This window comes from Pieris rapae, chromosome 22, assembly GCF_905147795.1.
Source record: "Pieris rapae chromosome 22, ilPieRapa1.1, whole genome shotgun sequence".
NCBI lineage: Eukaryota > Metazoa > Arthropoda > Insecta > Lepidoptera > Pieridae > Pieris > Pieris rapae.
In genome coordinates this window covers 1091253-1104032 of record NC_059530.1, presented here as the reverse complement: position 1 = coordinate 1104032, position 12780 = coordinate 1091253, and the positions used below count along the sequence as shown (strand labels likewise).

General features: G+C 32.5%; 2 protein-coding genes across 3 annotated transcripts in view; one reads left to right on the top strand and one right to left on the bottom strand.

Annotated features, from left to right (window-relative positions):
* Nucleotides 1-9536, bottom strand: part of LOC110995996 — a 39497-nt gene extending 29961 nt beyond the window's left edge. Inside the window, exons 1-3 of the mRNA XM_022263475.2 lie at nucleotides 9365-9536; nucleotides 926-1235; nucleotides 383-500 (exon numbers count right to left, since the gene is read on the bottom strand). Of these exons, the coding sequence (XP_022119167.2) occupies nucleotides 383-500; nucleotides 926-1219 (412 nt within the window). The 5' untranslated portion in view covers nucleotides 1220-1235; nucleotides 9365-9536. The remainder of the gene's footprint in view (nucleotides 1-382; nucleotides 501-925; nucleotides 1236-9364) is intronic.
* The window catches only part of LOC110995995, a 76155-nt gene that overhangs the window by 30859 nt on the left and 32516 nt on the right, over nucleotides 1-12780 (top strand). The window lies entirely within an intron of this gene.

The following is a 12780-nucleotide window of genomic DNA, read 5'->3' as shown; positions in this document are numbered from 1 at the left end:
TTGAAGTAACATTGGTATATAGAGAGTTAAAGAGATGGATAATCAAGCTTCAGTCACTCATCAAATACGGTCGTCAAACGTGGTGTCTCGGGAAATGTGGTCGACTCATAAAATGAAGAAAGAGAGATTTTTGAACACTGCCAAATACTGCCCATAACAGAAAAGTGAATGTAAAATACTGGAACACCGTCGAGTGTTCCGTTTGATCGATCAACAGCATCACAAGTCTAACAAATGCGTACCTTCGTCGATATTGAGTCAGTTTGTCAGTCAGGTGACAGTTTGTTTATCGTCATTATCTCTTTTTTACCTTAATTATCTGTTTTTCTTTTACTTAGATTATCATTAAAACAATGGTCTATTACGTGAACAGGGTACTCACAGTTTTCCGTCTTTGGGCTTCGCTGTCCAGACACCACTTCATCGTCTAGTTCAGAAAGATTTGGAACGACGCCGTCTATTGTGTCAGGGGCTCGCGTCGTTATTTCTGGAGCATCCAACTAAAATGATTCATATAAGTCAAGCGTGATTGGTCCTAACATAGTGCAAATAGCTAACATAAATTATATAGTATACCAATTATACTAATTATGAGGCCAAAGATGAAATACGTAATATTTACTACAGGATGAACAAATTGATACTTTTAACTGATTTGGCTGCGTTGTGTGATGGTGTGAAATTGAGGATGTGTTTGTGGGATGTGCTCATGATTTAGGGCTATGGATGTTCTCCTTTTAAACAAGTCAAGGCCTAAATAGTGGTCTTTGTATGTCCGGGCACCTCAATACAGAACAAAGTTTTTTGCATAGTTAGTTTAGAAACAAAGCATAATACGTCTGCTAGCTATTGCACTTCAATGGGCGTTATTATTTTGTTACTATAATCTAGATCTATCAAACAACAATTGTTTATAACAACATACCTGCACATTGTGTGTATTAGAATAAATATCCTCTCTTATTTCGTAAACATTATTGTCTAATGACATTGTGAATGCTTCTGTTACAACATCTTGTACGGTCGTCTCATTATCACCGAAATCTTTTATTTCTATTCTTTCCTCATTATCATTGTCAGTTTCATCGCTGGGTGTATCTGTGATGGCTTCGGTTGTCTCTCGTAGAGTTCTCTCTGGTTCTATGTCTTTGTAGTCTGTGTCGCTGTCTTGACAGCTCGCGGAAATTATGAGTAGTGTGAGAAGGAACGTGTGCTTCATGGTTGCATAGTTTGATCTGTGGGGTAAATGATTTAGATGAGTGAACAAACCAGCTGATTTTCAGGCACAGAGCGATGGTAACTTGAATAAAAATGACAGACATATGTAAGGACATAGAGAAGATTTGTTTATTTTTTTATTTATAAAAACTAATGGTTGTCTGGAAGAGATCGCTCGAAAGCGATAAGGCCGCCAATTGCTCTCTGTTACAGCAACTGTTAATAAATAAATAAAACTAAAGTATTCTGCCTCTTTTCATCACAAGGAAGGCACAATTTGTCAGAATCTTTTTATGAAATGGCTTTTGATGGTATTTTTTTCATTTTTTATTTTTTTATTTCAATATAGCCGAATTTGTTTTAATGAATTAGAAGCATTTAATATGTATTTATTTAGTGACCGTTTTATTTTGAATTTGAATAGGGCGAAAGTTAGAAAAATAGGAAGTGAAATAAAAAAATTGTATTAACACAGTTTAAAAGTTTAAAGAAATTCAGATCAGACATTAACGCGTTGAAAGCTTGTGTTTACAAACTGGAAGATGGAGCAAAAAAACACTGTGGAATTTCGTCGCGTTTTCGGAGCACGTGCTATACAATTAAGGACTGGATTCCTTTGTATAAAAACTGATTTGGTGTTTATGTATTCGGTTCTGTATACGTTTATAAGAATTCTATTTCGTTTTTTTTTATTAAACGAGGTAGAAGGCTGGATGTTAAGTGCAATGGACTCGTTCAAGTGTCAAGACCGAGGGCTCGCGAGTGCGTTGCCGGTTTATGAGTTAGTACGTTATTTTCGGAAATTCTGAAGTTGGCAGCTGGTGCCACATAGTGGTGCGCGGCAAAAGACGCTCCATGTGTTGTACTTGAAACTTTTACAACACTAATTCCACCGTAGTACGTTCTATAGACTACAAGATTTTTAAAATGCTAAATTAATGCAAAAATCTTTATTTTAAGAAATTACATTTAGAGTTTGTTCTTTCAGTTGAAAATCAATTTTAACCTTTTATAATTAATAAAAAATGTACTCAAAACAAAAACTTAAAATGACTTAAATATACATAGACAAACAGAACTTTTCGTCTCTCTAAGAAACAAAATTAAATGAACATCTGTAAAAAATGAAATAGATAATTAATAATTTAATTTAAGAAATTTAATTATTTCTTTACAATTATATGAATGGTCTCCAATATATTTCCACGGAATCCAAATAACCTGCTGATAATGACGGAGCCATTAGGCCCTTTGGTGACGTAAGCTATATTGTATAAGATATACTATATCACTATGTAGCTATCCATTTGATTGAGTATTGAAATGTCATTTATATGAAAACTAAATAATTAAAAGCTTACAATTGTGTTTAACATGAAATGTTTTAATGTTATTAAAAAAAGGATTTTTATTCTTCTTTATTTTTATTTTCTTTTTCTCGTTTAATTTCTCTTTTGTCTCTTTTAAATTTACATTATGATTAGAGATGTTTGTTGTAATCGTTTCGATTGTATTTCTTTATTAAATACATATGTACAAATATGGTTTAAAAACGGATTAGTCCGAGCAAGAAAGAACGGAACACAACTTTAATGGACATACATAAAAAAAATAAAAGGCCGGCGACGCACTCGCGAGCCCTCTGCTATTAAGTGTCCATGGGTATCACTTAACATCAGGTAAGCATCCAGCCCGTTTGCCACTTGTTCTACAAAAAAACTAACTCACTCTTGTAGAGCTAAAACAGAAGATTGTCTCAATCAACTGGCTAAATTAGTACATAAAAGATACAAATACATAAAAGATGGTGAAAGATTAAAATGCTTATTACAAGTATTAAATATTATTATGTTAAATAATTTATATTACTCCATTGCGAATGCTATCTCTACATTTCGTTATATCTTACAGTGGGGCATGGGGCATATACTCCGCCCCATAAAGCGCTATTCTGTATCTGTTTCATAAGAAACTTTTACATAAGTCGAATCTTGCGCAAGTTGTTTTCGGGTCACAGCGATTTTTATTGGAAAACGACTTTGAAATCCCATAGCTACATTAATACCACATTTCTGTATGTTGTGTTACTTCCAAGGCCCGGAATTGTAGCTTCCAAGCCGGGAATCGAACCTACGTCACCTTATCAGTCCTTCCTGACAACGATAATTTATTGCACCCGGAAAGATGCGCGCGCGTCATTCCAACCTTGTATACGACATTTTTTATTGTCGTACATAATTAATGGTCCCTTAACTATAAATATATATTTGTTACTTCCTTATTTGGTGAAAAAAAGGACATTTAGTGGGTTCTTAATTTCAGTAGTCGTTGGATAAGGAGGCTCTGCAGGACATCTTCTGACAATGATGTACAGTTTGAGCCCATCTTCCTGATACTTCCTTTAGATGTAAAAATCTGAGCACTATTAAAGTACTCGGTCTCTTTTAATCACTAATAGAAAGAAACCAAAGAAATTGATATGGAAATGCTCTTTAGAATAGGTATAGGTAAAAAAAAACATTTATTGTGTGTACGTATTCTTTTCTTAGTTTCCTCACGATATCGACGAGTCCGTCTTACTAGCCATTAGGCACTGCTATCTGATGTCATATAAATAGTCATTTATCATATACATTAGCGTTCAAGTATTATTTAATATTTACAATATTAATTATATATCTAAATATTATTCTATTTTTTTTTTGTTTTACACTAAAAATGTTTGAAATGTTTACTTTCTTGTTATATAAAAAAAAGAACTATTTGTAAAGATTTGTAATTGGCCCACAATGTTATATATATATACATCTATTTATGTATTGTGCTGTGAATCTTCTGAATAAATAAATAAATAAACATTTTTTTAAATGTATGATAATGAAGATACACGGAGATATATTGCTTGTTTATGTCAATTGTTATAGATATTCGCATCGCGTATTGACAAGGTTAAATCTTTTGTTCCGGGAGTAACAAACTTGGGTTTTTCGTTTGTGAATAAAATGGCTACTTTGCGTATTATAATTGCGATACACCTGGATATTTGAAGCGAGATCTCTGAGGCTGTATGAGGTGTCCAAGGAAAGATATAGAAATCTGGCGAGTGCTTAAACCATACGGTTGAATTTTAATAGTGTGTAGCAATACGTTCTAGGCCTAGGATGGAAATTACAGTGGTCAGTAATTCAACATTCCTATTTCCTTGGGTATAATGCCTAGCGAACCCCGAGGGCCCATGTTAAGGGCGTGATGGGCTGAGATGTTTTTTGTGGGTGGGATCTCGCTACCCCTCTGAATAGCAGAGGGATTTGAGTGTAAACACAGTCCCTGCGTCAAGCTCGACATTCTTGATGCGGGCCTGCGTAAGTGCATTTTCACCTTATTAAAAAAAATAGAATGTAGGTGTTAGACGGCATAGCATGAGTTTGGTGGCGGCTGATGTTCAAATATATATTAAATGAAACACTTTATTTGAAGCTGGGTTTCGATTTGCTTCGTTTAAAATATGAGCTTATAACTAAATTAAAATTAGGGGTAGTGGTCGTGACGCTAACAAAAAATAACTTGGCTTATCTAAAGGTACATACATCTAAGTGATCACTTATGTTGATCGAGATTATCGGAAACGAGAATTTATGAGGGTGGGAAAAACTAAAGGGCTCATTTTGGCTTCAAGTGTGCGTTGATTGTTTCAATTGTGTTTACGCTTCAAATTATTGTTTACTAAAATATATATGTAACTTAATGTTAGGTAACAACTCACGGTATGTATTAAACGAATAAAGTATTTGAAACTGTACAAATATTGATTCAGCAATATGAATAGAAAATGTTAAGTTGAGATTTCTCAGGATTATATGATTGTGATGGCTTAATCCAGTTTGGTATCATAAAAAAATAAATTTTGTCTAAAAAATTTTTTTTGTGTGGAAAAGGCGTGTCGCATGTCCACTTAGGGGTTTGAAAGATAGATAGTAGCAGATTGCCATAAAACATTTCATTAGAATCGGTCGAGCCCTTTCGGAGGAGTGTGGGAACGAACATTGTGACACGAGAATTTTATATATATAGAGATTGATATACTTTTTAATATCGAAAGCACAATGATGTCCTGCAGTCTAACATACAGATAAAATTGGTTACATAGCTCCTAAAACTACATATATATATATTACGTTCAAGCGCTTCAAAAATAGGTGGATAATAAATTTATTTAATTATATTAATATACAATTACAAACTAAAAATATATCTAATAACTAGCCTTAAAATTAAAATAGGTGGATTATATTTGTATCACGATGAAAACATGTCCTAATAGCAAAGTTTAATTGCCATTCAACTATGTTGTATGTTGTACAAGCATGCTAAATAAGTACTGATTTACCTTGACCCACAATTATTGTCACCTAAGTATATTTTACTTGTATTACTAACGTTTAGAGGAGATATAAAGACTTTCTCGACGTGATATATAAAAGTGAATTAACGCAGGCTGGGCTCAAAGTCTCATGACTTAGTCTTCTTTTTTAACGGATTGAAACTGTGTATTATTGTAAACTTATAATTATTTAAACATAATTTTAAATTTAACCGACGCTTCGCGTGCTAAAGCGTGTGTGTCGTCACGGTGTCTGAAGAAAAAAGGTGTTAAATGTCAAAAAAGTATCACAGCTGTAGAAAATGTTGTATTATCTGTATTTATTTTCCATCGACTGAAAGATGTAGGGTTTCTGCAGAAATTGCTCACGGTGTCCTCCATTTTCGCGGATTGTTTGTATTGAGATTTTAATTTGGATTTTATTGGATCCCAGGTGTTTGATAAGGACGGCCAATTCGTGCCAATTCTTGACGATGTACGCCCTTGATTTGAGAACTGGCTTTTAATTTAGTCAAATATTTTTTTTGTTCGATATAAATGAATAAATACTTTGATTTGTGCAGTGATTTTCTTTCTCATTAAAAAAGTAAAACGTATGACGCTATCGTCGTACGCGCAAAGCGGAAATCGTCTACCAAAAAGGCGTATTCTGAACGGGTCTACTACTTCTTTATCCCGTATATTGGATCTTTTCTAGAATCCCCTTCAAATTCCTTCAACGCAACCACAAAAAATTGGTGTCTATGCTGAGGGCTGCGATGACTGTCTTTTAGGGCGTCCCGCAGGGTCGTTTGCTCCCTATTATATAAAAAAATAGGTTATATTGAGATCGTTACGGAAGGAATCTTTGTTTCTACTCTGGATGCATTTCTGGTCCTATAATTGATGGTTTCCTTGGGAAATGTCACTTCGGTTAAATGTCGATTAATCAATGGTTAAAGTTCGTGACTGCATACACCTGCATGAGAACAGGTTTTATTGTTTACTAAATATATTTAAATTTGCGGTCAAAACGTCAATTTGTATTACTTCCGCTTATTTATTAATTAATTATTGAAATTTGTATTTATTATTAGATCGACAAGCGACAAGAAGATTCTAGCTTAAATTGATATTTCTAATTAAAAACAAAAGACGTATACAATTCAATGCATTTTATATCAGATCCAAGTTATTGAAGTAGCGTAAAGTTTCTGGCCCATACCCCGCGTATTAGTGTTATGTGTATAATTATTACTTAAATATACCTAGTAGTTAATAATTAAGTTAATTACTTAAGATGTCATGTGGAACATGGTATAATGGTTGCTCCTTACAAACATTTTGTAAAATAAAAAACTAGGCTATTAACAAAGTGGTGGAGAGTTTATTGCCACTTCTTCTTTTCTATTCTATACCTTTGATTTGAGAACTGGCAGTAAATGTTAAATTAGAAACATTTAGCATTTAATATGTATTTCTTTTTGATGTTCATAGGTGTATATTGTGTGTAAATTATTTTGATTTGATTATACAATACAATAACTAAAATACTACTTTCGTGATTGTCCTACCTCCGTACTAGATTTAAATAACTATGTTACAGACGGTGTTGGTAACGCACAAAAAATATACAAAACCAAACATATCTTACTTAATTTATTTACTGTAATCTAATAATAATTTATTTACTGTAATTATTAGATTACAGTAAATAAATTATTATATATTACCTAAGCATATGCGGAATATTTGTTCGATTCGGACAGGTATTAAAAATATTCTATTAATAAAAACAATTTATACAATTTTCCGGTTTATATAAAGATGCCTGGAGTATGAACGCACAATTTTGGATTCCAAAACGCAGCCATTAACACAGGTTCTTATTAAAACAGTCCCATACGTGTTACATCAAACTGTTGGGTTTTTTACGATAGATAAAATACTAAGTAATGATTACTAAATTTTATGTAATTAAATGTTTATATATCCTTCATTGCCAAGCGATTAATTGTTATGTAAATATAAAGATTGCAATCATTTAAACGTTTCAAATAAATTACGCTTTGTATTTATAGTGATCAGTGTTCTAGTGGTTTTCAACAATGTGACTCTATCTTTCGAGTCGTAGGTTCGATTTCTGTGCGCATTAACTGCTCGGTATGCGTTAGAAACAAAAAGACACGATGTCAGGCACAGAAGGTTGATCACATTACTTGTCTATTAGAAATTATCTCGGAACAGATACAGAAATCTGTGCCTAAGATCTAAAAGGTTGGAGCGCTATTAGATTACATACCGTATTATATATATACGTTGGAAAAATATATATATATGTATATATACACATTTCTTTGGATATTTATATCAGGCGTTCCTTAGTAGCTAGATAGCCTAATTCTAAATGAAATTAATTTTAAGGGCTTTTTTTGGCATATTTGTAAATTTGAAAGTATAAAATACATCTTTAAAATGACTAACAAGACGATAGGCATTATTTCATTGGTTGAAGTAAAAGTCAAAATAACTTTATTCATATAGGTAAAAAAATCTTATTAACAGCAACAGAATAGCTGTTAAATTGATTTTAAATTTATATTTACTAACAGTTCGCAAGGCAAGGGCTGGTAAGACATATTCTGCCACTCTTTTCAATCGACAAGTTTTGAGTCATACAAATTGTTTGAACTGGAGCAAATCAGTCTCAAAGATTGGGATCATTTAAATTATCGTAAAATTTATATAAAGCTTTATTGATTAATAAATTTACCTGTAATAAAATTTTTGAATTTATTCAGTTTATATTTTGGAGCCTGGTTGGTATTAATACATTTTATAACGGGATTTTAATGCAGCTCTTCTAGACTCTAGATCACTCATATAATATCTGATACATATATACAATAACGTGTGCTGTTTGTAATTAAACTCTTCGGAAATGGCTCGACCGATTTTCGTGAAATGTTGTGTGCTATCGGTTAGGTCTATTTTCTTCTCCCATCCCTAAATGTTAAGGGTGTTCCACACCAACTTTTTTTGTTTTTTATGATACAGCAAAATACTACTTACAGCCCTTACCTACTACTTTAATTTACCCCTATTTTTATTATAGTAGATTTTTATTGATTACGTTTCCTATATATAGCGCTGTAGTTTGTACTTTCATATTTTGTTTAATATTCTAATCGCTAGAAATATACAATGTTTGTCGAGTCCAATTATATATAAAAAAATAGCTTTTCAAACTATATGCTGTTGTTGCGAACTGTATGTGTAATTTAAATTAGAAATAGATAATATAAATTAAAAAAATGTTTGATATACACAAACTCCAAAATGTCACAAAATTGGAAAAAAAATATATTTTCAAATTTAATTTTCATGCTTTTAATTAAGTTTTTTATATAGTGGTTTTTTGTTAATCCATACTTATTTGATTATTTAATGAAACTAATATTCCGTATATGAAGCTGGCTCTTGAAAGAACACAGGCTAACTTTTATGGCGTTTGCCTATGCATTTCATCCCCTATGGGATGAAAGTTTGTATGGAAGTTCGTTATCAGTATTCTAAAAAAAAACTTGTGCCGCAAGTGAGGACAAAGCCTCGGACAAAAGCTAGTTTAGTATATTTTTTATATAAGAGGCTTACAGTAGATTTTTGAAGAGAAATTATTCAATTTTACAGTCTATATATAAATATACAAAGCCTATGTATAAACTGTTGAAAATTATAGAAATGTTCATGTATTGGGGAAGTAAAATATATTTGTGCTAAACATACCACACTTGTATTTGTAAATTCTGTATTTGTTTGTCACAAAATCTACACTAAAGTTGTTCGTGTAACACATAAAAAATTCTCAAACTGACGACAAGTTTCGGAATCCAATTACACAACACATACACTACACAGTTACCGGTTTAATCGACACATGCGCACGCAACGGCATTCGCGCGTAGACTGTTCGTCGGCGCAAGCGCAGGTGATTTTTACAAGGATCAATGGTGGATGGTGTTATGCGTCTGTACGCGGCAGATAGTATTATTTTTAACATCGCGAATGTCGATTTTTTTATTAAATCGGATGACAGTTTTAAAAAGCATTAAAAAGAAACAAACGATGCAAGGTCTACTTGGACGTTTTTAATTATTAAACACCTCGATTAATTTATTGCAAACTGCCAATTTGTATATGGCGTTACTGTCAAGTGCTATTGTCATTATATGTCACAGAGCTCATAAATTCATTTATTTATTTCGTATTCCAACAGCCAACATAAATTATATACAAGAAACAACATAATAAACATATAGCCAAAGATGAAATTCATAATATGTAATAATGAAATACATAATATATATATTATGTATTTAGGACGCCCAAAATGGGCAGTCATTGCAGCTCATAGACACTATTTTTTAGTGGGTGCGTTGTCGGCCTTTAAGGGAAGAGTACGCTCGAATTTTGAATAGGTGGAAAAGGTTCAAATATTTACGAAAAAATCAATATAAATTATTAATTATAACTAATTTGGTTGATGTGTGAGGGTGTGTATCTGGCGTGTGGTCACGATGCAGGTTTCGCCTGTATCTTATATATCTTATCCATTATAAATATATTAATATTTTTTTTAATATAAGAACCCAATGTTTGACGATTAACGATTATTTAATAATTTCGTTCTGAATAGGTATATCAATACGAAAAAGAATACTTTTGACTTGTTGAATTTTTTTTTTCGTCTGAAGTTGACTTGTGGACTATGGGATATAATAAATGTATGAATGTACTCACGCCTTAGTCGTTATCAATTTTCCGTTCCGGATTTGTTATCGGGAAAGTCAGGGGATAGGCATTTTGATTTGGAAATCTTTGGGTGGAGCTGATAATGTGTTTGGTCATTTCCTTTATGAAGGCTTTTAACAATGTTTGTTAAGCGATTTTGGGTTTTTTTTAATTATTCCTGGTTTAGGTATGTTGTTTGGACATAAGCTACTACTAGCTTATAATAATAATAATAATAATAATAATAGCCTTTATTTCCAAAAAACTTTAAAATTTAGGGATGATAAAACGTCATTCAGTTAAGTTTTGGATTGTCCACTGTTGGACATAGGCCTCCTCCTTCCGGTTCCACTCGCGTCTATCGCGGGCCAGGCGCGGCATATTCATTTAACATATCTCTTATTTTTTTCAGTTATAATATTGTTATTCCTCTTTATCCCTGGTAGTGTTGGTATCTTTTCGACACTGGTTTTAATTCGATGTATAATATTATTATATTGTTCTTGGATATTCTTAGATATTTCAGTGTGTTGAACCGAAAAAATATTCTTAAGTGTTTCTTGTTCTAGTGGGTTCAGTCCTGATTGTCTGCCTTTAAATTGTTTTCTACTTTTAATTTTTGCTGAAATTTTCACTGTTGCCCGAACCATACGGTTGTCTGTTGGGTGGGTGGTATTAATTATATCTATATTTTCGACGGTATGATGATAGGGTCTTTTAATAATAAAAAAAGTCTATTTTTTTTGTTTTTCTAAACAAAAGTCAATAAGTCGTTTGCATCGCTCGCTTCTCTTACCGTGTCCCCATAAACCCATAACCAACTTTCCATCTGGAGTAGCTCGGCCTATTTGTGCGTTAAAATCTCCAAGTACAATTGTGTATGACAGAGAACCTCTAAATCTACAATATTTGATTTCAACACCATTTTAACCATAAATCCTACACCATTTCTTCCACTTTCTTTTCGGTGTATAAAAAGATGTAGTCTTCGTATTCAATAATGTGTGTTCCCTCTTTTCTAATATCAGAGAGGCCAAGAATATACCACTTTTTGTTTTGCACACCATGTTCTAATTCCTCTTGACGGCCGTTGCCTATGAGCGACCTTACATTCATTGTACAAATTCATGTGCCTTGAATATGGCGAGAGTGTTTTTCTATTTTTTGGGTGGAGGGTGGTGGTCTACTGCCCCCACGGGGACCAGCCGTATTGGGGAAGATTGTTCTTATTATTTTATTTGTTTTCTGGGTACCAACACATGGTTGCTATGATCTTTTATCAGAGGAAGTAGGTTTAGAAAGAGAGTTCGATCTGGCCCTCATCACGTCAAAAGCACTTGTTCGATTAGTTTTAGACGAAAGAAGTGCCTGTTGTTTTTTTGGTTGAGCCATATGTTCAGCTTGTGGAGAAGCTGATAATTCTCTCTTCCTTTTGTCTGTGTTAGAAACATTTTCCTTGACTATAAGTTGGTCGTATTTTAAATATGCAATCTTGCCATTCTTTAGTTCTTCTATTAATTTTAGTTTCAATAATTTTCTTTTTTTAACACTTCTTTGGAAAAGTCTTCAGAGATAAATCAGAGCTTATAATAGTTACTACTAATTATTAATTTAAAATGGCACTTGTAACTACCTTAGTGTACGTAATTCGTGTAATACTTTTATTTTGTAAACTGTTTGTAGTAATTGTCATATATTTAAGAACAATCGACTTTAACTTACACTGAATTGTATTTTGTGAAGTGTTAAATAAATACTTATTAGTTACGAAGTCAGAATAATTGTTACATGCCTCACACAAATCCATACTATAGGTTTGATAAAGTATTGAATTTGGCCTGTTATAGAAATATATCAACTCGATTCCTTATAACGAAGGTACCAAATTTAGTGTATTTTACAAATCAAAACATCAAAATTCGTTTATTCAGTTTAGATGCGTCTTAGGGCATGCTTATGAATGTCAAAAACGTTTACAAAATTCGCGAAAGAGCAAAACTACGCCATCCGTTCGCAAAACTACCAGGAGTCCTTGTTCTGAGAAGAACGGGCAAGAAACTCAGCAAAGAAATCCATGGATGCAGTTAATAATACATAATAATAATGAGCCTTTTTATTTCCTGTTTTACAATAGTTGGTAGTTGTTATATTATAGTAAATATATAAATATATGTATTAAAGTATATATATATATATATTATTTATTTATGAATTAACAGGAACCACGGTTTGGGTAAAGGCCTCGTTGAAAGATGCCCATTTACAGAATTTTGAGTTTAATTTAGACATTTTTTAGAACTTATTAATATTGTGTGTGTAACATATTTATCATAATTAAAAAGAGTGCCAATTCTTAAAATCCTGGCAACGATATTTATTGCGAGCGTTCTGCCAATTTCTATACATAAGCC